Raw genomic sequence first — 25,442 nt, 5'->3', positions numbered from 1 at the left:
TGGTACAGTGAGGAGAAAAGACTGCAATGTCCCTGGGCTGGCTGGTCCCCGAGGGATGAGTCAGCAGGCTGGTGTCCAAGCAGAAGTGGGGAGTGGGCTGGCGTCAGGGGAGGGGGTTCCAGTGACTGCTGGGCCACACTTTTGCCGAGGGTCTCTAGGCACGTTCTACATCTCTCTGGGCCTCATTTTCCTCATCTATGTTGTAGTGTTTGAGGCCCAGCCACGTGGTGCCCAGTCCTCCAAAGTGCCCAGTGCTGGGCAAGGGGCCCGGGCTCTAAACGGGGAGGGTGGGCAGCCTCTTCAACGTCCCTTCTTGCCCACCCACCAAGCCGAGCCCAAGATGGTCCTGGCAACAAGTGGTTCAGCCCCCTCAGTGGCCTGGACACCCCAGCACAGCTGGCTGACCATCCCTCTGCCCTCCAGTGACCTGGCCCTGAGGAACTGCCTGCTCACAGCTGACCTGACTGTGAAGATCGGCGACTACGGCCTGTCTCACGGCAAATACAGGGTAAGTGGGCCAGGCTGGGCAGGGCCGGAGAGGCAGGGCGGGCCGCCTGGGCCCTGGCGGTGACGCGGTCTCACGTGCCCACAGGAGGACTACTTCGTGACCGCTGACCAGCTGTGGGTGCCACTGCGCTGGATTGCGCCCGAGCTAGTGGACGAGGTACATTGCAACCTGCTGGTGGTGGACCAGACCAAGGCCAGCAACGTGTGGTGAGTGTGGGTCCTGTATGGTGCCACCTGAGGTCTCGGGCCCGAGAGCCCACAACTCTACCCCACCTGCTGCTGTCAGACCTCACGCTGCCCTGCCCTGAGTGAGTGTCCAGTGAGCACACAGGGCCTGCAGGCCCACCGGGCACCAGGGGACTGAGTCCCACCGACCCACCTGTTTTCCTGTTGAGGGGATGCAGGCTGGCTGCTCAAAGAAAGGCCGTGTGTGAGGACACGCTTGTCTGTCCAACCTCATGGCTCTGTTGGAGATGGCCAAACAGTCCCCAAGTGAGGTTACAGGGGTGCTGGGGTCACCTGTAGCTGCCGGGGCCAGCGGCCCACAGCAGCTGGGTTGGCGGGGTCTGTGGAGGACCCACTGGGCCAGCGCCCACAGACATCATGGTGAGAGCGTGCATCCAGGTTGGAGAGCCCTGTGGGAGTGACAGTAGGCTGGACTGAGAGTGGGGGCCTCACGACGCACCTGTTCCCATGCAGAGGGGCTGGTGGGGCCTGGGGATCTCCGCTGACCACAGCCTAGAGGCACCAAGCCAGCCGCAGTGTGGGCACTCAGACCCAGAACGGCAGCCCCTGGAAGGTCTGGGCCCTAGCTAGCATGAGAATTGAAGGCATGGACTTGCACAGGCTGGGAGGGACGTCTCCGCCATGATAGTCTGGTCCCTGGCCTTGACCAGCCTCTGCTTACCCCTCATGCCTCCTCCCAGCCCCCCAGGCCTTGGTCTGGCGTCCCCTCTAGTCCTGTGAACCCTCAGAGTTTGGATCCATGGACCAGCCCCCCTTCCTGAGCTTACCCCGGGACCTCCCCTGAGCCCCTGAACCATGCTCCCATAGTGGAAACCATCCCCTCTCTGATCCTCGGCTGTCCATCCAGCTGACCCTCCCCTGCCTGCCCACCTTCCTTACGCTGACTGGGGTCCCCTAGATGGTTCTGGCCAAGGCCATCGTGACGTCTCCATTGTCAAATCTGCTCTGTCCCTCACACCCCGAACCTTCTGGGACAGCCCAGGGTCCCAAGGAGCTGGGTGAAGCTGTCACCCACTAGAAGGAACCCTGCATGCTCTGGACGCCCCTGCCTGGTCTCCTGGCTCGCCCATACTGGCCTGAGATGTCCCTAGACTCACCCCTCCCTCAGTCTTGGCACCAGTCCCTCCTTCCAGCCTCCACTGTGACTGGCAGGTCCGGGAGCTTCTGCCAGGGCAGCTTCTATACCTGGTAGTGTCTGGTCTTCACCATGGCAAGAGAATGAATGAACACACGAACGGACTTGGGTTCGTGTAAAGGCAGTTTGGCTTTTATTTGCCTAGGCACTCTGGGCATGGGCTTGGGCCTGGCTGGGTGGCACGTCCTGCCCGCTTACTGAAGGAAAGTGCCTTTGGGAGGGACGTCCCTGAGAAGCTGGTGTGATGCCAGGAGCTGCCCCTTGTCCCGTGCTCCGAGGTCCTGTGCAGCCGCGCCATGCCGATCACGCCAGCCTCTTCTGACGGCCGTTGCCCCTGCAGGTCCCTGGGCGTGACCATCTGGGAACTCTTTGAGCTAGGCGCGCAGCCCTACCCCCACCACTCCGACCGGCAAGTGCTGGCCTACGCCGTCCGCGAGCAGCAGCTCAAACTGCCCAAGCCCCAGCTGCAGCTGACCCTGTCTGACCGCTGGTGAGGGCCCCGTGATACCACGCCAAGGTGGGGGTGTCCCCAGCAGGCTGGCTTACACAAAGGGATGCTCTGAGTCCCCAGGACAGAAGCGGCTCCTGACCGCCTGGGTTTCCAGTTCACCCTGGCTCCCTCATGGCCAGCATTGACCTCTGGGTCCCACCCTGTGTCCAAAGGACAATGGCTTCCTTCCCCAAAGCACAAGCTTGCCTGCAGGCAGGGCAGGGTGACTTAAAGGAAAAGTGCTCCTCGCACTACTGGTTCCCAAACTTCTGAGCCCACCTTGGGAGATTTGGGGTCTCCTTTACTTAAGTGGGAGAGTCCTTTAATTGCCCTGGAGGTATCTTCAGTGTGAGGAGGGGACCCCAGACTCTCATGTTGAGCGCAGATGACCTCGCTCCTAAAGGGACTCGGGGTCTGGAGATTGGGCGGTATTGAGCCCACGCCTCCCTCCCGGCAGGTATGAGGTGATGCAGTTCTGCTGGCTTCAGCCTGAGCAGCGGCCCACGGCTGAGGAGGTGCACCTGCTGCTGTCCTACCTGTGCGCCAAGGGCACCACCGAGGCAGAGGAGGAGTTCGAACAGCGCTGGCGCTCGCTGCGGCCCGGCGGGGGTGGCATGGGCCCCGGGCTGGGGGCGGCGGGCCTGGCGCTCGGGGGCGCAGGCGAGCTCGCCGCCGCCTCGTCCTTCCCGCTGCTGGAGCAGTTCGCGGGCGACGGCTTTCACGCCGACGGCGACGACGTGCTGACGGTGACCGAGACGAGCCGCGGCCTCAACTTCGAGTACAAGTGGGAGGCGGGCCGCGGCGCGGAGGCCTTCTCGCCGCCAGGGGGCGCGCCCAGCCCGGGCCACACGGCGCACCTGCAGGCGCTCTGCGCCCCCGACGGCGCGCCCCCGGGCGTGGTGCCGGTGCTCAGCGCGCACAGCCCCTCGGTGGGGAGCGAGTACTTCATCCGCCTGGAGGAGCCCGCGCCCGTCGTGGGCCACGACCCGGACTGCGGCTGCGCCCCCAGTCCCCTTGCCGCAGCCCTGGCCTCCCAGGGCAGCGACCACAATGATAATTCCGACTGCAGCGCGGCCACCTCGCTGGCTATGGAGCCGCTGCTGGGCCGGGCGCCATCCACCCGCAGCCCCTGGGGCCACTGCGACTACTACCCATACAGGAGCGTCACTCAGGGCCCGCCCTGCCTCTCCCGCTCGGCCTCTCCCGCCGCCCTGATGCTGGCGGAGCCCGGCGTGGAGGACACTGATTGGGGCGTGGCCACCTTCTGCCCTCCCTTCTTCGAGGACCCGCTGGGCACATCTCCCTCTGGGACTTCAGGGGCCCAGGGGTCCCTGGGCGAGGAGGAGGAGCCAGGGGAGGCCGAGGCTCGCAGGGCTGCCCACCACAGGAACTGGAGCTCCAACATGTCCGCCAACAACAACAGTGGCAGCCGAGCGCCGGAGTCCTGGGCCCCAGGCTATGCAGGTGGCTATGCAGCCGGCTGCCCTGACAGGAAGCCGACTCTACGGGCTGTCCCTGAGCTGGGCCACCCTCTGGCCCTAGAGGACCCCAGAGAGCCTCTCCTTGGTCCGGAGGGGGCCTCCTTTGGCCAGAAGCCAGGCCTTGGCCTCCCCCATCTGTGTGCTGCTGAGAGCCTAGCACCTGCCACCAGCCTGGTCACATCCCCCTGGACAGAGGCAGCTGTAAGTGGGTTCGACAGCCCCCAGATAGAGCCCAGGCTTGCGGAGGAGCCCGAGGGCTCCGCTGGACCCCAACTGTCCCTTCCATCCATCCCATCCCCATCCCGAGAAGGAGCCCCACTTCCCACTGAGGAGGCCAGCGCCCCCGCCGCCCTGCCTGCCTTGCCCACACCTGCCAGCAGCTGGGCGACTGCCACGGAGCCAGCCCGAGCCCTGGACAGCGGCAGCAGCTCCCTGGAGCTGGAGGCGCCAGGCAGTGAGGACGAGGACACCACGGAGGCCACTTCTGGTGTCTTCACCGACTTGTCCAGTGACGGCCCGCAGGCGGAGAAGCTGGACATGATGCCGGCCTTCCGCTCCCTGCAGAAGCAGGTGGGAACCCCTGACTCCCTGGACTCACTGGACATCCCGTCCTCAGCTAGCGATGGTGGCTGTGAGGTCTTCAGCCCGTCGGCTGCCGGCACCTCTGGAGGGCAGCCCCGAGCCCTGGACAGCGGCTATGACACAGAGAACTACGAGTCCCCTGAGTTTGTGCTCAAGGAGACGCACGAGCCTTGTGAGCCGGAAGTTTTTGGGGAGCTGGCCTCAGAGGGCGAGAGCCCTGGGGCCGAGTCTCGGCTCTCTGCCTCCCTCAGCAGCCTCAGTGAGAAGAACCCCTACCGTGACTCAGCCTACTTCTCGGACCTGGACACGGAGCCCGAGACCCCCGTGGACCCGGAGAAGAGGGGCAGAGGTGTCCCGGCCCCTGGGCCAGAGCCGGATCTGGAGAGCGGGCAGAGCTCGGGGCTGCAGCCTGCACAGTCCTCCTCTGAGTCTGGGGTGTCTGCAGAGGCGCAGAGCCAGGGCCCCAGGGAGGTACCACCACTGCAACTGTGTGAAGTCTCTTCCCTTGAGCCGCGCGCCTGCTCCGCAGGTCCCAGGCCAGAGCCTCTTTGGACCCAAGGCCCAGCCCAGGTGCCTCCAGTGCCCAGCCCCGCGCATTCCAAGATTTTCCTGCTGACCCCGGTCCCACCTAACTCAGAGAGCCACCGCCCTGAGCTGCAGGAGGCCCAGGGACTGCTGTCAGCCCCGCAGGAACGGACAGGGGGCCCGGGCGCCCCCAGAGCCCCACTCTGCCTGGCCCTGCCAGGACTCCCCGCAGCCCCGGAGGGCCGGCAGGAGGAGGACGAGGAGGACAGCGAAGACAGCGACGAGTCGGACGAGGAGCTCCGTTGCTACAGTGTCCAAGAGCCCAGCGAGGAGAGCGAGGAGGAGGCCCCGCCCGTGCCCGTGGTAGTGGCGGAGAGTCAGAGCGCGCGCAACCTGCGCAGCCTGCTCAAGATGCCCAGTCTGCTGTCCGAGGCCTTCTGCGAGGACCTGGAGCGCAAGAAAAAGGCCGTGTCCTTCTTCGATGATGTCACTGTCTACCTCTTCGACCAGGTGAGCGGCCGCCCTGAGCTCTGCCCGCGGGTGAGGGTACCCGGCGGGACTGAACTTGGTGGGAGTGGCCGCTACTAGCGGCCGGAGCCACATGCTGCTCTGACCTTGCAGGAAAGTCCCACCCGGGAGCTTGGGGAGCCCTTCCCGGGCGCCAAGGAGTCGCCCCCTACGCGCCAGGCGGGCAGTCCCAGCTCGCCCAGCGCCCCCTGCCGGCCGCGACGCGCTGCAGGACCCCCCGACGGCTTCGCGGAGGAACAGGGTGAGCTGGGGGCGGGGCGACGTGCAGCGGGCGTGGCCTGTTAGGGGCGTGGCCGGGACGCGACGCTTTCCTGGGTGGGCGGGGCGCCGCACCAGGGCGGTGCCTGAGACGTCACGGGGTGGGCCGGCCCGCGTCAGCGGTCGCGAGTGACCGCGGAGCCGTTTGCAGGCCGAGGGTTCGAGTGGGACGACGGCTTTCCGCTGACGCCGTCCGGGGAGCCCGCCCTGGCCGCCCCCACCGCGCCCTCCAAGGCGGCCGCGCCCGGCCTCTTGTCGCGCTTCTCCGTCTCGCCTGCACCTGCGTCCCGCTTCTCCATCACGCACGTCTCCGACTCGGACGCCGGGTCCGTGGGAGGTGAGGCTGCGGCGGGGCTAGCGGGAGGGTCAAGTCGGGACAAGGGAGTGGGCGACCTGGAGGGGCGCCCGAGGGTGCCCGGGCCCTGTGCCCGTTATTTGTAGTCTTCCGCGCCAGTAGTTTCCAGACGGGGAAACTGAGGCTGGGAGAAGGCGGGTCGCGCCAGGCCTGTCGTGGCCACCTTGGCTAAGGCCTTTCCTCCCTGTCTTCTGGGCTGAGACGCGACGCTGCCTGGCCCTCGGGCCTCACCCTCTTCTCGCCCCTCCAGAGGCCCCGGCTGCACGCCCTTCACCCTGCTCTCCGCCTGACCTTAATTAACCTCCCCGACCTTGCCAGCCCCTGCCGCTCCGCCTCAGCCACTGTCCCCACCCTCCCACCCCTGCTGGCTCAGGACCCTCGCACGTCTCAGATCTGATGGCCCTTGCCCAGTGGCACCAGGGGTGGCGGCTCAGGTGCCTGGTGGGGCCCTACTCAAGGGCCTCACTGAGCTCACCCCTCCCTCCATGCTGCACACCTGTCGGCCTCAGATCAGGCTGGTGGTTCCCCACCTCCCCAGTTCTTCTGAGCCTGCTGGGCTTCCCTGAGAGCCCACCCAGAGGCCTCCTGGTCATCTCGTCCTCCAGGCAGACCCAGCGCCTCCCCTGCTACCCTTGGTCTGTCCCTGGCACAGTGTGTCCTGAATGGACATCTTAATAAGCGAGACAGTCTCCAGGAGGCAAGTGCGTAACTCTGGACAGCTGGGTCCGGTCAGGCCTCCCCTTCCCCCACCTGTGAGAGGAGGGCTCGGAGGGCACGCTGAGCTTTGTTGGGCTGAGGACAGACCCTGGCCTGGGCATGGGTGCTGGTGATGCAGTGGGAAGAGAGGTGGGCCTTGCATCCAAGACATACCAGCAGAGCTGCTGCAGCCCTGGCCCGTCAGTGGCTCTAGGCCAGGTGGGAGTCCTGGGGGAGGGGGCTCTGGCAATCCCCGGCATCTCCCCGAACACTCATGTGGCACCTCCTGTTTGCCAGGCCCGGCAGGAGGTGCTGGGGGCAGCTGTAAAGAAGCTTGAGGCCCAGGTGGCCCCCCTCTGGAGCCCCTGCCCGTCCTGCCCCAGGCAGCAGCAAGGATGGTAACCAAGAGCGAACGGGGACTGCGGTCCTCGCGGTGGTCGGCAGCAGCCTCCAGCACCTCAATGCCCCACGCAGCACCCTGGACAGGAGCAGCCGTGCACGCCAGCCCGGTGCTGCCCTGGGAGCAGGATTCCTCCTGGACACTCGGGTCTGCTGCTGGACCCTAGGGATGCCCTTTGCCCCAGACCCGGTGGCATCTCACCATGCAGCTGCTCCCTCTGCCCTGGCCACTGCTGTCAGACTGCTTGGCCTCTGTCTGAGGCCAGGGGACCTGGTCACGTGGCATGGGGAGGCTGCCACGCCCTGCCCACTGGCTCCCGTGTTGCATTGCAGGATGCTGTGTCCCCACAGCGGGTGAGAGAGTGGGCACAGGCCCGCTGGGACGGCCTCTCCCTGCCCCCTTGGCCCCTTCCGCCTTGTTCTGGGTTTGCTCAGAGCAAGAGGACCCCAGGCTTGGGGGCCCCACCACCCTTACCTCAAAGTCTGTGGCTGTATCTCCCTTCACTGACTCAGACCTATAAGCTTTCCCTCCCCATGGGGTCTGGGGTGGCTTCTGCCTGGGTTCCGCTGCTGGAGCCAAGGTGGGCAGCATGAAATATGGGGGGCTTTCAGGCTACACCCTTGCTGGCAGTCATGGCCCCGTTCTAGAGGTGCCCGCTGCTGGCTGGCGTGGGCAGCATCCCTCTGCAGGGCGCTGCCCAGCCTGGCCCAGCTGTCAAAGGGTAGTGGGGGGCCGCCCCCATGGTCAGTATCAGGGCTCCTGCCTGCAGGGAAGGGGCCTCGGGAAGGGGTGGAGCGGGGAGGGGGTGGGGGCAGGGAGCAGCACAGGGGATATTTTTGTAACCGCTATTGTCAGAGCAAATGGAAATGGGATGATCTTAAGTTACTGTTGCCAAAGAGATGTAAGTTTATTGTTGCTTTGGGAGTGTGGGTGGGGACTCGTTTGGGTTTGTGTTTTTGTTTCTTATTAGTTTGAGGCTTAGGATGCTGGTGCAATGATTTTCTTGTTCCTTGTTTTTTTTTAAGAGAAATCAAGCTAAGACAAAAAAGCCTTCACGCCAAGCGTGTGTGTGTTTTATTTTGGTTTTTTTTTGGGGGGGTGGTTGCAGCTAGAGCTTTGGTCATGAGGGGGCATGGCCATGCTGGGGTGGAGACCCAGCTGCCAGCTCTGTCTGGGGGCACAGTCCCTCCTGACGGTGGGGCAGAGGGTGGAGGCTGCAGGAGGCAGGCTGACCCTTTCTCCACTGTCCCTAGAACATTTTGGTGACAGGACAGTGACCTGGGTCATCATGTGCCCAGGTGGGGTCTGCCTTGGAGCAGAGGGGAAGTGGACACCTGCAGCCCCCTCTTCCTGCCCTGCGCTCTGGCCCAGGTGAGGGCGAGGAGGGCCCATGGAGCTCTCCAAACCCTCCTGACTGCCTTCAGGAGGCCAAGACTGCCCCTCAGCACCAGGGGACGCTGGTGAGCTGGGGGGCCTGTGTGCCCACCTGGACCCCCCGGCCCTGCCCTCTGCTTCCTGTCCTGGGGTGTGGGCAGGCTGCAGGCAGCTCAGGGCCCCAGAACCCCTCCTTAGAGGGCCTGGGAGCAGTGAGCTCTGCCTGGAGCTTCTCACCAGGGGAGGACTGCTGTCACCGACGCTGGTCACCGTGGCTGTATTTCAGCCACAAATGGCAAATAGCGTGGATCCAATAATGAAGTGTCTAAAATCGGTATTTCAGCTGAAATATGGAAGTAGCTGGGGTGGGGCCCACCTAGGAATCCTGCAGCAGGAACCCTTCCCCCAACAGTGGCACACAGCACCTACCACCCACCTGGCCCAGGACAGGAAGGAGAGCTGGGGGCCCCAGCAGCCGGTTCTGGATGGGAGTTGGGGCTTGAGCAGGGAGGAACTGGGATGGAGAGGCCCCCCAAACTGCTAGCAGGAGTGGGGAGGCCCTGCAGACCCCCGGCCGAGGGCCTGCCAGGGAGTTAACTGTTCTTCATAAATTCATTTTCTTCCAAAGAAGGATGGCAGGCCCTCCCCTCCCGGGCCCCAGGCCTCCTGCCTGAAGGCCGACAGATCACAGCTGGGCATAGGTGGGGCAGTCTCTTTATTGACCAGACACTTAGGAGCTACAAGTAGCGTGGGAGCTAGGCTCCCCTTCCAGCCACACGCTGACAGAACGTCCTCCTGCGCCCGCTAGGCTCCATAGCCCCCTGGCCCAGCCAGCGGGTCCCAGCTCTGGCCAGCCCCCTTGTGCTCTCCTCGGCCATGGCCCCAAGGTGCCTTGTCCACAGGAACGGCCAGGGTCCAGCCCAGGCCAGACTGAAGTGGGGGCAACATCAGCAGGTGCAGTGCACGCGAGGAGAACGTCCTCTAAAGGGGGCTGTGCAGACGGTAACACAAGAGCTTACATGTGGAGTGGGGAGGAGGGGCCGGGCGGGCAGTGGGTGCCGACGTGGCTGTCAGCTGAGGAGGGGGGCAGACCTGTCATTGGTCACTGTTGGCTTCAGCTGGACGCTGGTGAAGGGGTTCCTGAGGAGAAAAGATAACAGTTTTAGTGCAGGAGGGGTGCCCTGTGCGCGCTGTGCCACCAGGCCTGCAGATGGCGCCATCCAGGACCCGGATGGCCCAGCCTCTGGGCTCAGCTCAGGCGGGCAATAGAAGCTGCTGGAAGGGCCTCGGAGGGGCAGCACCTGCAGGGCCAGCTGACCCCCAGTGGCCACTTCCTGCCACCCCCTCCTAGAACTGTCAACCCTCCCAGGCAACGTGGCCGGGGGCAGGGGCTGGGAGCCAGCTCTTTCTCAGTCCTCAGTGGGCTGAGTCCGAGTCTGGGGAGCCGCCCACAAGGCCACGTGGCCCAGGTGCCGTCCTCGCGGGAGCAGTAGCTGAGCCCGTCTGCAAGGACATGCCTGTTGACACACAGGGACAGCTCAGCAGCCCACACAACCCGGCCCATGCGTCCCGGAGGGTGGCCTGGGCCCGCGCCACGCTGACACGACAGACACAAGGCCGCGCACACTGACAGCAACAGGCTGGCAGGGGTGATGCCCTTGGGCCCCTGCAGAGGGGCTGCCTCCTGCCCGGTGAGGGCTCAGCCACCCGTCACCCCAGGGAGCCACACCCTCCCCTATATGCCCACGGCCGCAGCTGACGGACAGACGGATGGGCCAGACAGGAGCTGAGATGGGACGAGATGAGCACGAGGGGCCAGCGCCTGGCCTGGTCCTCGCAGAAGCCTGTTCTCCGAGTCCCTGCCGGGTGGGGACGCACAGGACGACAAGCTGGGGGACGCCAGGCAGCCCCAGGGGTGACAGCACGGATGATACGTGGGACACAGAGGGCTCGGCACGGACAGGACCACACTCCTGGCGAAGCGCTCGGCTCTGGGGCCGTTACCTGGGCAGGAGGCGCCTCTGGCACCGCTGGGCCGGCGTCCACGGTAGCTGGGTGGGCGGGCGCTCCATCCAGTGTGCCCAGGAGGAGAGCACATGGGCTGGGGGCACCGCCCTGTGCTTTCCCGAGGACTTGGTGTTTTCTAAAACACTGAGACACTTCGGCTGAGTTTTTAAAAGGAAGACCTACTGGAGGAAGCCGACCTTCAAGGCTCCTCCAGGGCGCCACGGCCCCCGATGAAAGGCTGCTTCCAGCCCCGCGTGGGGCCTCAGGCTCTGCTCGCTCACGGCCTCTCTTTGGCACTGATCTGTGCAGATGAGCTTCAGCCGGGTCTACTGGAGTGACCAGTGACGTCTGCCTCTGTGCCCTGGCTGTGCCCTGGCAGTGGTTCTAGAGGAGGGCTCTGTGCCCTCGCTGTCCCCAGCGGGAGGTCCTGGGCTCTGGGAATGGGGCAGGTTTGTCCACCTAAAGTCAGGGACCAAGCAGAGGAAGGGGTGCAGACCCTGCGCCCCCGAGAAGGGAGGATAGGTCCTGTGCTGAGCACAGCCAGGGCAGAGTGGCCGGTTTGGGCCGCACACACCGTACTCCTGCCTGACACACCCGAATTCTCATCAGAAAGGGTCACTGGTAAAAGGCACTGTCAGCTGGGCCGCAGAGGGAGTTGCAGGGCCAGAAAGGCCCCGCCCAGCGGCCGTGGGGGGCGTCTAGCCACTGACCCACTCTCCTCTCCTCCTCCAAATGGGGGCCCTGGAGTACACTACTCCACACTGCAGGTTCTGCGGGAGCGGGCAGCTGCCGCAAACGCTCCAGGCCTCTGGAGCCACTGCTGCCCGCAGCCCCTGGAAGCCCAGGCCAGAGACCGCAGTGGGCAGGACACTCCCCTGCTCAGCCTCTCAGGTAGCTATACCTTCTGGAACGTTCTTTCTTCTGTGAAAGAACAGGCTTATGAGCTACCCTGGAGAGGACGCCTGTGTGACCCCAGGTGGGGGCTGGGGCCAACACTGAGATGACAAAACAGGACAAGACTGGGACCCGAGGCCCGCCGCACCTTCTCCCGACCTGCAGACATCGACTGCTGCCGGGCCGGCGCCAGGCCAGGCTCCCTGCCAGCAGCACTGTCGGCGGACGATTGACGACAAACCAACAGACAAGACAAGCTTGTCCGGTGCCAGCACAGAGTGGAGCCCAGATCAGGGTGCCTTCAAGTTGGGTGCTGTGCAGGCTCTTCCCTCTGGTGGGGGCTCTGAGGGCACAGCTCTGTCCCTCATGGGAGCCACCCCGTCAGGGACGCCTGAGGAGGGAGGGGAGTGACGGGCGGTGGTTTCACACAGAGAATGGATTTCCACTTACGGCGCAGAGCAGGCCTACGGTCCCCAGCGGGGCTAAGGAGGCACGAGCTGGACCCTCCCCCACCGGGAGGACGGTGGGCACAGACTTCCAGGGCACTGCAGAGCTCCGTGGGCAGCCCTCAGGGCCACCATGCAGCACGGGGGGCCCGTGCCCCCACCAACCCCTGCAGTCAGGCAGCTTTCAATTCCGGTCTCCTGAAACGCACGTGGCTGCAGGTGTGAGGGGACCCTGTGACTACTCTCTGCATCCACTACGTGAACGACGAACAGTTCTGAGAACAGCCGTGTCCGTACGTGCGGCTTCCTTCTCTCGCTGAGTCCAGAGCACAGAGGGAGCCAAAGGGTGACTGGCGCAGAGGTGTCCACTTTCTCCCGAAGTTGCTTCTTCTCAAACTTAAGTGTTTCTTCCACAGCTTCAGAACGTCGGCCCTTCTGGAATGGAGTCATTCTCGTCCTCAGCCCCCCTTCCCAGCATAAGCTCGGGCAAAGCTGGGCAGGGCCCCTTAACCAGCCAGAAGTGTCTTTTGAACCTTCGGGCCAGGTGACTGTGGCGAGGGACTGGCTGCTGGCACGTGCTGCGCGCTCCTGGGGTGAGGTACCCTCTGCGCCCAGGTCTGCCCTACACCAAGCGGTATGGTCCCTGAGCCTTGGGTCCTTCCGGCACCTCCAGTGATGAGGACAGCTCGGAGGGACCGCAGGGGCAGCACAGGTGGGGCCTGCACAGCTCTGGTGGGAGATGCAGGCCCCTCAGAGAGGAGCCCAGAGGCAGGAGGGGTGTGGCCCAGGGTTGGCCACTGCTGAGCCAGGGTCAAAGGCATGTCTACCCTGTGCCCAAACTTCAGGAGCATTTGTCTCCAGGACTTTCCAGAACTCACAGTGCAGCTCACAACACAAAGGCAGTGACAGAAAAGCGAGCACCCAGATCTGCTGGGGTGGCCTGGCTGCCTGCAGGGAGGGTGGCATCTCTGTGATGCCCAGTAGACTGAAGTGATTGTCATCCTTTGTAAAGGATGCACAGGGTAACCTGTGATTAGGTGGGGTGGGGACACATGGCAGCAGTGCTGGGCCCCCTCATCTCCTCCTGGCTGCCAGAGCTTGCTTTCCAAGGGCGGGAAGGGACCGTCACCAGGAGGGATTCAGAGGCTGGCAAGGACACCTGGGCATGGCGGCCGAGGGCCTGGTCTGGAGAGTCTGGCACAGACTCGGAGCCACACCGGGGCAGAGGCCAGGTGAGCCAGGCAGAGCTGGCAGCCAGGCTGCTGCATCCACTGTCCCGAGCACCGGGGTGCCTACAGCACTCACCTGGCACAGCCGTGGAGCTGTCCCCAGGTCCCACCCTGGTTTCCCCAGTCCCCTTGGGGCTGCCATCCAGGAGCGGGCCAGGCCGGGCTCAGACCCATACACACGGGGGCCGGTCCGCAGGCACCTCAGCCAGAGGAGCTGATCACTGGTTCCACCCTGATTGTGGCTGAAGCGCCCAGCAGAGGCAGGACAGAAACCCGGAGGGAGGGCCAGGCCAGACCCACGCCCAGCAGTGGAGGGCAGGGGGCCGCGGGTGGCGGCGAGCAGAGTGGCGGGTCAGCCCCACAAGCTTCCCGAGAAAGGAAATCCGTGAGCCCCAGGAGTGATCCAGGGGAAGCGAAGGCTGGGAGCCCCGAGCGGAGCAGGCTGGCCGACCCTCGGGCCCCACCTTGCCTGCAGGGCTGGGGCCAGAGGGTCTCCAGAGCCGCTGCAAACGCAGACTGACCAGCACAAGCAAACCGGGCACTTACTAACTCTAGACGGGGCAGCTCAAAATCTGGCCACTTCCACATCGGTGCTGCAAGGAAACACAAGGGCTGTTGGTGCAGGTGTGGGTGGCAGTGGGGTCTGAGGACCGAGGGGACACCAGGGGCTGGAGCTCACTGCCAGGAGCACGGGACGCCAGCCACACGGCAGACAGCGGACTCTCCAGCCCCACCGGCGGGGCCACCGCAGGCGCCCCTCGGAGCGCAGTGTGGGCAGGCGCTGTGTGCATGCCCGGGTACATGCAGGGGCTGGAAGGAGGCGCCACACCCAACTCGATGCAATAAATAAAACTTTTATTCAAACAACTGCAGCACAGGGCACAATTCAGATTTAAAAAAAAAAAAAAAGGAAACAGGAAAAATATCTTCAGCACTTTACATCTTCATACAAGTTTTGCGGTTTTGTGTCTACATTCATCCACTGAGCATGGAATCCCCTGGATTTGAGATCTGTTAGCAAAATGAGACCACCGACGCAGAGGGCTCCTTTTACACAGGTCCATGTTCTGGCTTTGTGTTTTCCTTAAATATAAAACAGGGTCTGTCTGTGTCTTGAGCGCCTTCTCTCACAAGTGCTACCAGCCATGTCCTAGTCCGTGGGCGGGCAGGCGGGCTTTGCTAAATCACATCAGAAAAGGGGCGTCCACAGCTTCCGGGGGCTGCACCCCCACTCAGTTCCCAGATTCAGGGTGTGAAGAGGCAATACCAGTAACCACTGAGTCCAGCATGTCTCTTTCTGAAGTCACCAAGACACACAAAAAGACGACAGCGTTTAGAGGGACGGGAGGCGTGTGGGCGGAGTGCCGACACCGCCCTCCCTGGGGCTGGCCACACCCTTGCCCTGAGCAGCTGGGCGGCCTGGACTCCCTCACAGGCTGGTTCAAGGGCCGATTTCCAGAATGTGGGGAGCAGGGGTTCTCTGGAGGTCTTTGGAATGTCCGTGTGCGGCCGGCAGCGGCTGCTCCTGACCCCTCCCCTCCAGTGCACTGTGTGAGGTCACCACGCCTAAAAATGACGCCTGTGCTCTGGTCTCTGTACACCGTCCAACAGCGTCCACGGAGAAGAAAGCCCTCAGGGGCCCGGCCCGGAGGCACAGGCAGGGCTGGGGCCGTGGCCTCCCTCACAGGAGCGGCCAGCTTCCTCAGGAGGCCCTGAGCAGGCTGCGGCCCTCGGACAGGTGCCCATGGGGCCGTGAGCCTCTTGGAGGCCCCAGTACCTCCCCTTTCCTGGCACAGATGCCAGCGTGCGCCAGGGGAAGTCAGATGCAGAAAAAACAGTACGTACACCGGAGTCCATGCATATCTGTTTTTGTTTCCAGGAAAAAAAATGTCCTTTTCCTGTTTTTCAGCTTTTTGGTTTTTTTTTTTTTTTTTTTTAAAGATTTTTCTTTTTCTTCAAACTTTAGAGCTGGCTCGCGGTGAGCCTTTGAAAAGGGACAGTGCGTTATGAACGCAGCAGACGGGGAGCAGAGGCGAGGACGCCCACCCGTGCTGTCCGGCTGGCAGGTCCTGCCTGGCGGGACACGTGGGGTGGGGGCGTTTAAACACGGGAGCGTTAATGGGGCAGCACCATGGACCCTGGGGATCACAGAGTCTGGGGTCACCAACCAAAAGGCGGGAGGGGGCAGGTGGGAAAGAAAAATGACCCAAGAACAAACCAGCAAGAGCGCTGAGGAGGAAACCGATGGAGACCAGACAGATGGGGAGGGGAGGGCAGAAGCTCTTCCGAGCAGCAGCTGCCCGTGGTCAGAGTCCTCACACTGTGGACACCAGCGTGCCGCTGCCGCTGTGAAACAAAGCACAGGACAGCTGCCGGGCCGCACGCCTCCCCCACAGCAGCCTGCTCAGCTGGCCACCAGGCCCTGGGGGAGGGGTGACAGGAGAGGCCCTGGAGCTAGGACCAGAGGGCAGAGCCTGGGGGGTGGGCAGCCCCTACCCTTCTGTGCAGGCCTGGACTGGTTCTGGGGAGACGAGCCAGGGGTGAGTGGACCCCCTCTTGGCCGAGAATGCACGAGCCAGGAAGGAGGAGTAGGACTGCTAAGAACTAGGGGGGTGGCTCCTGCAGTGGCCATGGGCTGGGGGAGAACGGGAGCCCCCCGAGCGGCTGGGTAGGCACAGCCAGGCTGGGCTCACGCAGAAGCACCTGCGTCCTCCCACCCACCCATCCACCCACGGAGAGCGCAGACGGCTCTGGGAGGGGCCGCCCCCACTCCTCCCACTCAGCGATGTCCCAGGACGCTGGGCTGTTGACTCCGGACAGGGTACCCTGCCCGAAGGGCCTGCCTTTCAGAGGCCTGGGGAGCTGTAGGGCGGGGGACAGAAAACAGGTATCCAGGCCCCACTCGTTCTGACATGGAGTGGAGACTGCACGGTCTCCAGCCAGGGGTCCACGGAGCAAGCCCGCAGGGCCACCCCAGACCAGCCTTCCAGGGGACCACTCCCTACTGCCCCCCGTTCCCAAGGACAACTCAGAAAGCCCTTACCTGCTCACGGCCCGTGCCCCGTAGTCATCTAGACCCTGGGGAAGAAGGCAGAAAAAGTCAGACTGGGGTCCCAGGGGGTGAGGTGGCCTGCAGGGCAGGCGCTGGCGTGGCAGCCGCCCCTCCCGACCCCAGGGTGTGCAGTGGAGCCTGCTGCCAAGGGCACAGACGGTCCCTCCCCCACAACAGAGGTGACCTGTGACCCCCCAAATTCATGGGGACACCACGTCCCGCAAACATCCAACTGTGGATTGTGTGACCTCACACTCGGCGCACACACGCGTGCTGACCCCATCCACACACGTCACCTGTGACAGGCGGGCAGGGGCCCTGCAAGTGCCCCAGGTGGGCAAGCGCCTGCAGGTCAAGCGGTGGAGCACCTGGACAGGTGAGGGTGGCACTAGCTGGCAGTCTCAGGTCAGGTACAAGGGCCTCCCCAGGAACCCAGGGCCCCAAACCAGTGACATTTGAGGGGAGGGGGCGGTGGATGGGTGGCTGACAGAGGCGGGTGTGGGGAGGGCAGCTACCGTGGATGGCCACCTGCAGACCCGCCTCAAGCAAGCCTGGGCTGGGCTGGCCCCTGGGCAGATCGCCCCTGAGCCCCTGTACCCCAGCTGCAGCTTCCTGGCCCTGGGGACAGTGCCCCTGGCCCAGGAGGGGAACCCGTGGGTGTGGGGCTGTGCTGTGGCTAGCTGCCCCATCTCTGCCCGCCTGGCCTGGCCCCAGGGCCATCAGTGGGTGTTGGGGAACCCTCCTCAGCTCTCTCAGCACCAAAACCAAACCCAGAGACCAGGGAGTGAGAGCAGGGAGCAGTGGTCAGAGCCCTCCAAGCCTGGGCATTTGTGCCATGAGGCCCGGGCAGGGCTGGATGGGACCAGAGCATCTCAATGCCCAGCAGGCTGGCCTGTGACCTTGGGGCCACACCTGCCCAGACTGCATCAGCCGCCCCCTGAAGGTCTCGGCCCGGAGTGACAGCACCCAGCTCCACTCTTGGACCCGTGATTCAGGAGCCCCCGGCTCTCAGGGAGAGGCTCCCGGATACCCGGTCCTCCATGGTGCTCAGGCCCCTCCCGAGGAGCAGCGTCCAGAGCAGCCTGGGTCAGGGACACCCCAGCCCGAGGGAAGGGCAGCAGGGGGGCCGCCGAGCCTTCTTTAGAGTCCTGAGTCTGCAGAGGGCAGTGGTCCAGGAGGTGGCCACAGCAGGGCGTAGGCGAGAGGCCCAACCCTGAGCCCGGCAGCCGCTGGGGACCCAGGCCCCTCCCCCACTCACCTGGGAGAAGGCAGGCACGGCCACGCTGTAGGGCCTCTGCTTGAAGGTGCTGGCCGTCTGGGTGGGGAAGGCTCGGGACGACGTGCCGTAGTCGGGGGGCGGGAGTGCCAGGTCCTCCTTGTCTAGGAGGTTGCCCGTGCTGCTGCTCTTCCCTTGCTGCAGGCTGCGGGACGGGGAACAGGGGACAGTGCTCAGGCCGGGCCAGCCCAGGATCCCGCCTGGCCCCCACCTCTCCTGTGCTTCACTTGGACCCTCAAGGAGGGGGTGACAAGATGCTGCTGTCAGGGGCCTGGGTGGCAGGTGCGCTGACCCTGTGGACCCCTCCCTCAGAACTGGGCACGAAAGTGTGCCAGTTGGGAAGTCCGGAAGGCTTGCTGGGGCTGAGTCCTATGGCGATCCCACCTCCCGGCAGCCACTCAGCCCCTCTGCGGCCCCAGCAGCCAGTCTCCTGCTCTCCTGAAGCCTGGGAGGATCTGGGGGGCTCATGGGAGATGGCTGGGGCCCCCCTCACACACCCTGCCTGCAGGAGATGGCAGCGGGGGGGGGTGCGCCTGGGCCCAGCATGGGGCAAGGAGAGCCCGCACCCCAATGGGCCAGTGAACAGGGCTGCCCCACACAGCGCCCGGTGACCCCCAGGGCTCGCAGACCTCACAAAGCATGTCCACACCCATGAACCTCAGGGCCTCAAACGTGCAGCGTGCTGGGCTGTGGGGGGCAGCTCTGCTGGCGCAGGGAAGGGACTGGAAGCCCAGCCAAGCTCTTGGCAAGAGCGCTTGGGGCTGTTCTGAGGGGAGCCCGTCCACAGCACCCCACTCACCACAGCCCCTCTCCAGAGCTAAGGGCCACCCACTGCAGTCAGCACCCTCACCTCATGTGTAGCCTGTCACTCCCGTCGCTGTCCAGAACTCTGGTGTAGGAGAAGGGGAACCAGCCGCGCCTGGAACAGACGGCCCAGGTGAGAGCGTGCCGGGGCCCCAGTCACACGCTTCCCTGGCCTGGCTGTGTGTGCTTGTGGAGGGGACGTATGTGGGTGCTCCAGGGAAGCCAGGGGACCCCAGCCTGCACCTCAGCTGGACATCCGGCTCTGAGCTGCCCCATCCTGGACGGAGGCTGCCTTCACTGTGAGGCTGGGGACCCAGGCTGAGCTCCAGCTGCTTTGACAGCAGGGCTGGTTTCTGGCCTCGGTCCCGAGTGGCCACATGTGAAGCCAACACCAGAGAAGGTGCCAGGGAGGGAGGCAGGTGTGAACTTGGGAACAGAGGCGTCCCACCAGGGTCCCTGCTCTCTCAGCGTCTCCCAGGGTGGTGGCTGCCTGAGGCCAGAGAGCAGCTTCCTCCTCCCTGGTTAGGGCGGGCAAGTGTCAGAGCCGATTCTGCCCCAGTGGGGTCTCCCATCTCACCAACAGACACACCCAGACGACAGTGGGGGCCGTGGGAGGGTGGAGCCCCTGACGGGCAGCCCCCAGGTCGAGCAAGAACGGGATGTTGACACAGCCTCTCGGCAACAAACTAAGCCGTGAAGGCACAGCCGTGGGACTCAGAGTGACTTCTAGGACCCCAGCTCTGTCCAGGAGAGACACAGGGGAGGCGAAAAGGCTTTGGGGGGGAAGGCTGGCCTCTACGCACTGGAAGCCACGCACTGACAGCAGGAAAAGCACTGGACACTCGGGGCCTGGGGACAAGTTTGGAGACGTGGGGAGTGAGGGACGCCCGAGCTGGGCCGGCCACAGAGGCTGCCGCCGGGGGCGAGAAGCCGTTAGGCGTGTCTGAGCTGCCCAGGTTTTGTATGGTGGAAACATATGACCTCGATAGTCTAAAAACGACCCAGAGCCCCCAGGGGCCCAGGGTCAGGGGGCCAACGTCCCATGTTCCATAAAGGGGCAGGCCGCCCCGCCCTCCCTGCCCCGCCGCCCTGGAAGGCGCTCACATCTTGGTCTTCTCGCTCTCGCCATAGTGCCAGCCATCCCGGGCCTCGGGCACCAGCAGGGTGATGAGGTCGCCCTCCTTGAAGCTCAGCAGGGTGCTGTTGTCACCAGCCGCATGGGAGAAAATGGCCTTCACCCGCGTGCGACCGTTGCGCTCCAGGCCGGCCGCCATGGAGCTGGAGCGCGGCAGCGTCTTGTTCTCAGCTGGGGACAGGGCAGGTGTGAGGGGCGCCCCGCCCCATGCAGGAGCGAGGTGCAGTCACCCTCCCGTCCCTCCGCGGCCCAAGGGGAAGACACTAGAAGCCCCAAGCAGGCCTGGAGGTGGACCGTCCATCCTGGTGGACACTTGCCACGCCTCCAGGGCTGTGTGAGCTTTGATTCTGGAAGGACCTGGGTGCTGAGGGCCTGGAGCTCATCCTGTGGGCGGAGCCGCAGCTCCCTCCCCTACTAATCAGGAGACGCTCGGCCGGGCTCCTGGCAGTGGGGGCAGGAGTGAGCAGTGTCCCAGGGGCCCCAGGGGGCAGGAGCTGTCCCATTGTCAACTAACGCCCCCCCCAGCACCCCCACCTGCTTCTGAGCACGGCTCCACTCCTTGCCAGATGTTAACGGGGAGCCCCATGAAGCCCAAGGGTCCAGGATGAAGTCCCAAAGGGGTCCCCAGGGTGCTGCACACGCACGTGTACATGCGTGAGCCTCGGAGCCCCCGACCTCCCCTCAGGGGTGTCTCTGCTACTTGCGGCGGGTCTGGGGCCCCAGCCCAGCCCCCAGGGGAGCCCTTACTGGTGGCGTAGCTGTTTTTCGGGGCCACACTCTTGCGCACGGGGAGCGTGTTGGAGTAGGAGTCGCTCAGCTTGGTCTGAGGCTGCGGAGGAGACGAGGACTTGGGCTGGGCCACCTTGCGGTCAGCCCAGGGGCTGTAGTCCTCGCTGTCCGGGCCCGAGATGCCATTCATGATGGGCGCATTGTCCTGAGCAGACAGCCGCTGTGGAGAAGGAGCGGCAAGGGCGCGGGGTTGCAGGAGGGCCCAGCCCAGCGAGGCCAGCGTGGAGAGCTCCTTGTCCCCAGCAGGGGCGCCCTGCCAAGGGGGGCAGTCCCCCCACACCCATAATGCTTTCCGGAGGCCGAGGACTCACCCCCACAAACGGGGCCAGCTCGGGCGGCACCGGCAGGGGCTTGGCCCCCGGAATGGGGTCTGAGATGACCAGGCTGGACTTGGAGGCCGACAGGGCGCCGTTGCTGCTGACCATCTGCTGTACCAGCTGCGCTGCGCGGTCCGCGATCTTGCCGGGGTCGGCGCAGGCCTGTTGCCACAGTGGCAGCTTCTGTGCCAGCAGCTCCTTGCCCTGAAGCAGAGAGAATGGGGCAGCGTGGGGGTCAGGGCCAAGCGTAGCTGGGTGCATCCCGGGACCCCTCCCTGGAGGGCCTGCTGCTGACCTCATGGCCACAGCCCCCGATTGCCGCTGGGCACCAGGAGGCTCCTGGCACGACATCCCCGCCCCAGGAGGGGCGCACCTGGCTGGGGCAGAGGGCGGCTCTTCACCGGCAGTGCCTCCTCGCCACGTGAGCCACACCTGTGGGCCCCCGACCCCCAACCTAGGAAAGGGGCTGGTCTGCGCCAGTGAGCGGCGCAGGCGAGGGACCAGCAGGCATGAGATCACAGCAAGGCCTGGCCCGCCGGGGGCCTCCCCAGGGCCCGAGGAAGAAGACATGAACGGGGCTCCCTCAGTTAGCTACGGAAGGGCCAGACCTTCCACGGACAAACCTCAGTTATCAGGAAGAGCCGGGGCAGGGAGACCACGCGGAAAGGCCAGCCTCAGTCAGGCCAGGCTGGCTGGTTGGGGCGGGGGCTCCTGCGTGGGGCAACTACGGGATGTCGGGCAAACAGCCTTCTGAGCAGGCCGTGGCCCCGCTACCAGCAGCTGGCTTAGACCAGGGGCCAGCACACCACGCCCCGGGGCTGGCCGCCAGCTTTGTAAGGTTTGACTGAACCCACTTCTGTTCACTTACACATCACCTGTGGCAGCTTCCACAGGCTACGGCCAGAACCGAAAATCTTTACTATCTGGCTCCTGGTTGACATAAATGGTTGATGGGTCTGGGGTGGTGGTGACATGGGCCAGCAAGGACCCAGTACCAGAGGGGACAAACCCAGGATCAGGGCACTGGCCCTGAGTGGCTTCAGGTCTGAGGTGACGAGTAAAGCCCAGGGCTCCTGAGGGAAATGAAGCTCCGTTGCTGTAGGGTGCAAATCCAGAGACGTGCCAGGTGGGCTGCTGGGCACAGGCGGGAGGCCCTGGTGCCCGAGGCCAGGCGCCTGTCCTCTCTAAGCCCGCCGTGGGGGCGTTCCCTGGGAAGTCAGCTGTCACCTCTCTAAAATGGCAGTGCCCCAGAGGACAATGGCTTTCCTGCCTGCCACACAAATGGGCCCTGGCCCACTACAGGGCTCGGCTGCCACCAGAGGGCGCACACGCCCGCCTCAGCCTGCCTGGGGCCACGTGGGCGGCAGCGACCTCTGCTCTGATCCGCTCTGAACACCGTGGCCGGCACAGCCCACTCCCACATCCCGGCTGCCACGAGCCCTCCCAACTCCCACAGGGGAAGGAGGTCCCGCCACCGTCCTTGCTTCACACCTGGGCCGGCAAGAGCCTCTCCATGGAGGGAGGGCAACCATCTCCTTGGTCGCCGGGCCGTGGGGACCAGAAGCCAAGTTGTGAGTGTGTGTGAGTGTGAGTGTGTGTGTTCCTGCTGACCCTTTATGGAAAAAGGACAGGAACCAGGGCCTCCCTCATCAGCTTGGCTGCCTGACCACACCTTTCAAGCTCAGAATGTTCTGGAATGTTCCAGCTCCTGCCTGTGGACTACGGGTCTCACTGGCCCAGGAGTTAAGCTGGCCTCTACATGGGGTTCCTGGCTCTGCAGCCCCTCAGAAGGGCTCGCCGTTAGGCTGTCAGTGTAACTATTCTCAGAAAAGCACCTGGCGATTTCTACCGGGAGTCTTAGAAACGTCTGCAGCCTCTGACCTGGTAATTCTCCTTCTAGGACTCTCTCTCCCCTGGGAAATCGAAATGCATGGGGATGTTCTGCACCGTGTGACTTTCATCACAGCTCGCGGCCCGCCCTGATGTTCCCCGGGAGCCAGCCCCTGCCTGCCAGCGAGGCCCAACGCGGGCGAGCGGCTCACCTTGGAGTGGTAGGCGGCCGAGTGCTTGGCCACGGCACACTGCTTCTCCACCAGGAAGCAGAACCTCCTTCTCTCCTCGGTGAGCGCTGTCTTGTAGCCATCGGACACGTGGCTCTCCAGCTCTCCCTGCTTGCTGCTGATTGCGTCGATGTACTGGGGATGGGAGAGGGTGGGCACAGGTGGGACGGTGAAGGATGCTGCCCCATCGCATCCGTTCTGGGCAGCCCCACCGGTGCGTCAAGCACCGCGTTCTTGCAGAGTGGCGACTGCAAACGGGTGGCGTTCTGGGACCACTCACAGCACAGCCGCCTCTCATGCCTTCGGCTGCCCGCAGGTCCTGCCTCCAGCAGGAGGGCCAGGGCAGGCCGTCTGCAGGGGGGTCAGGCTCATCTCCGTGGGGCTCTTCCCAAAAGCAGGGTGTTGCGTGCCCAGGCAGGTGTCAGGCCAGCCCCCCTAAGGCCACGGCCCAAGAGCGTCAATGCCGAGGGCCCCCGCTTCTCCGTCCTCCTGCCTCGCTGGCATTCCCTTGGCCCACAGATGTGGATGTTTCCAGAACCTCTATGTCTCCGCTCAGATGGGAGCCATGGGAAAATCAGACGGGACATGGGAGGCCCTGCCTTCTACTGCCTGAGGAGAGCCCTGCTAGAGGGAAGGCCCAGGGCTTCTCTCAGCTCATTCTCACCTAGGTCCCAGATCTGGGGGGCGGGGTGGGGGGGGCGCAGAGACAGGTAAGACCCCTTGGTGGCTGTTCTCCAGACAGCCACAGGCTGAGGTCACAGCCTGGGCAGTGAGTTCATGGAGAGGATACACAGTCACCCCGGGAGCAGGGAGCCCAGCACCTGAGGGTGGGCTGCTGGGGCCACGCCAGCTCACACTCCTGGGATGAGGGAGAGTTGGGGAGAAGGGGCTGCACGGAGACAGGACTTCAAAGTGACCAGGGCCCCCGACCTTCCCACTCGCAGCTACCTGGGTGCCCTCCCAGTGCTGCCTCGGGAGCGGCTGAGAACCGGCAGAGACAAACAAGGCGACCTCACCAAGGCAGGCTCCGAGCCACCCTTGGCCCCGGGGAAGGTGGTGCGCACCTCTCTCCATTCCCACCGCCCACCTCCAGGTCTCCCGACGGGGCCACTCTGTCGCCCCAAGACCCACGTCTGTCAGGTCCAGCCATTCTCACCCATAAAGGATTCTGGCAAGCGCCCCAAATGAAAACCACCTCAACCTGACCAGCCTCCACATCCAACTACCACTTTCCAGAAATGCCAGGTCCCAGGGACGCATTCAAGGTGGCCCAAGGCTAGAGGGGACAGGAGGCGGGAGGGTGGGCAGGGCTGGGGCGGACGAGTGTGAGGCGGTGTCCCGTGGGGCCAGGGTGTCAGTGCGGGGTGATGAAGTTCTCGAGTCGGATGGAGGTGATGGCTGCACAGCAATGCGGATGTACTCAATGCCCCTCAACTGAAAAATGGTAAAACTGGCAAATTTCATGTTGAATACGTAAACAAAATTAAGAGTCATTAAAAAGCAGAATCAACCAACCCTGACACTGAAGGCCACTGGACAGAGGACCGAGCACCTTGACAGATGAGCAGCAGGGAGGAAAAGGGAGGGGAAGTTTGGATGAAAAGCGCCGGAGCGGCCAGCTGCAGGGGAACGCTGCTCTCCACAGCAGTCACTGCTGGCCCCGCCCTCCCAGCCTGCCCATTGGTGCAGGGCTCGGCCATGTGACTGGCTTTGGCCAATGGAATCCTAGAAGTTCGGCAGGGCCGCCCCGCGCCAGCCGCGCCTCTGGCCCTGGAAGCACACGTTCCCTGCCCCGGTGCCCCCTCTGAACCGTGAGAGCTGCACACACGGCAACCACGCTGGCGGCTACTTGGTGAGATCTGGTGGCAACGCGTGGCGGTGTGACCCCGCCTGGGGATCCCGGTTCCAGCCGTGTAAAACCACCCTGCCGGTGGCAGCAGCAAGCACTGGGTGTTCCAGGATGACTCACCCCCAAACCTGAGGGGGCGGGCACAGAGCGCATGCGACACCGCTCGATGCCGGGCACACGGGAATGTTCTGATTTTGCCAGTGAAACTTTCTGTAATAAAGTGCAGGGAAGACCGGAGGCGGCTGTCATGGGGGGACGGGGGGCAGGAGCCCAGATGCACACCCATGGGGTCTGCAGAGCCCCCTGGGTGCGTCTGTGTGCGGGGCCTGTGGGATCCTGGCTGCAGCTCCCTTCCCACCCTCCCCACACCCCGAGCACACTGTCTGTGTGGGGTGCAGACTGTCTACGTGGGCTGCTAGGACCGCTGTCCGGGAGTGGCTTTTCCAGAATCAGTTCTTCCCTGGAGCAGCCCTGATCTCCGCAGGGGCAAGCCCAGGCCTCAAGGGGCAGCCTCCCCGCCTGACTCACAGGCCCCCCCCCACCCCAGCTCTTACTCAGCATGTGTGGGCGGTGCCAAGCCCGGATGGGTGACTGGAGGGGGAGCAAACAGCAGGCTGTTCCTGCCACCTCCCCTCGCAGCAGCACTCAGCTGGAGGGGCGAGGAGCGGCCCCAGTGCTGTCACCAGTGCACAGCTCTGCCAGCACGAGGGAGTCACAGCACCCCCAGGAAGGACCTGCCCAGCCCCAGCACCAGAACTTGGGTCCCCGCACCCTCTGCCCCTGCAGACCACCCACCTCCCCACAAATCCCCTGTAGAACTTCACCTCCTACTGCCTGGGGGGGCAGCCTAAATGGGTCTCAAAATAACTATCCCACCCCCAGACCAAGGCCCCAGCCTCGGGACCGGGATGGCACTTGGAGAGCGACCCTGGCTAGCCCGGGAGAAAGGGCAAGAGGCCTCCTGGGCAGGCTGTCCTAAGGCCCGCCTCCTCCCCGCCCCCGCCCCC

The 25,442-nt window shown here is 64.5% G+C and overlaps 2 protein-coding genes across 24 annotated transcripts in view; one reads left to right on the top strand and one right to left on the bottom strand.

The window, feature by feature from the left end:
• Positions 1–8,264, top strand: part of AATK (apoptosis associated tyrosine kinase) — a 34,184-nt gene extending 25,920 nt beyond the window's left edge. For 13 of the 16 annotated variants that reach the window (XM_019661892.1, XM_019661898.1, XM_019661887.1 and 10 more), the window contains 8 exons: positions 424–508; positions 593–714; positions 2,229–2,378; positions 2,836–5,476; positions 5,588–5,735; positions 5,904–6,089; positions 6,713–6,808; positions 7,101–8,264. In XM_019661892.1, the coding sequence (XP_019517437.1) occupies positions 424–508; positions 593–714; positions 2,229–2,378; positions 2,836–5,476; positions 5,588–5,735; positions 5,904–6,089; positions 6,713–6,808; positions 7,101–7,141 (3,469 nt within the window). In that variant the 3' untranslated portion in view covers positions 7,142–8,264. The remainder of the gene's footprint in view (positions 1–423; positions 509–592; positions 715–2,228; positions 2,379–2,835; positions 5,477–5,587; positions 5,736–5,903; positions 6,090–6,712; positions 6,809–7,100) is intronic. The other 3 variants (XM_019661886.1, XM_019661899.1, XM_019661888.1) reach the window with 2 other exon arrangements.
• Positions 8,265–9,275: 1,011 nt separating this feature from the next.
• The window catches only part of BAIAP2 (BAR/IMD domain containing adaptor protein 2), a 70,854-nt gene continuing 54,687 nt past the window's right edge, over positions 9,276–25,442 (bottom strand). The window contains exons 7-15 of one of the 8 annotated variants that reach the window (XM_019661903.1): positions 22,569–22,721; positions 20,521–20,730; positions 20,168–20,369; positions 19,390–19,591; positions 18,332–18,400; positions 17,464–17,626; positions 16,197–16,231; positions 13,700–13,746; positions 9,276–12,359 (exon numbers count right to left, since the gene is read on the bottom strand). In XM_019661903.1, coding sequence (XP_019517448.1) covers positions 13,719–13,746; positions 16,197–16,231; positions 17,464–17,626; positions 18,332–18,400; positions 19,390–19,591; positions 20,168–20,369; positions 20,521–20,730; positions 22,569–22,721 — 1,062 coding nt within the window. In that variant the 3' untranslated portion in view covers positions 9,276–12,359; positions 13,700–13,718. Of the gene's footprint in view, positions 13,747–13,987; positions 15,500–16,196; positions 16,232–17,463; positions 17,627–18,331; positions 18,401–19,389; positions 19,592–20,167; positions 20,370–20,520; positions 20,731–22,568; positions 22,722–25,442 lie in introns of those variants that run through there. The other 7 variants (XM_019661904.1, XR_002126162.1, XM_019661905.1 and 4 more) reach the window with 7 other exon arrangements.

This window comes from Hipposideros armiger, unplaced genomic scaffold, assembly GCF_001890085.2.
Source record: "Hipposideros armiger isolate ML-2016 unplaced genomic scaffold, ASM189008v1 scaffold_362, whole genome shotgun sequence".
NCBI classification, from domain to species: domain Eukaryota; kingdom Metazoa; phylum Chordata; class Mammalia; order Chiroptera; family Hipposideridae; genus Hipposideros; species Hipposideros armiger.
The sequence above is the reverse complement of the archived record's forward strand: the minus strand, read 5'-3'. Positions and strand labels throughout refer to the sequence as shown.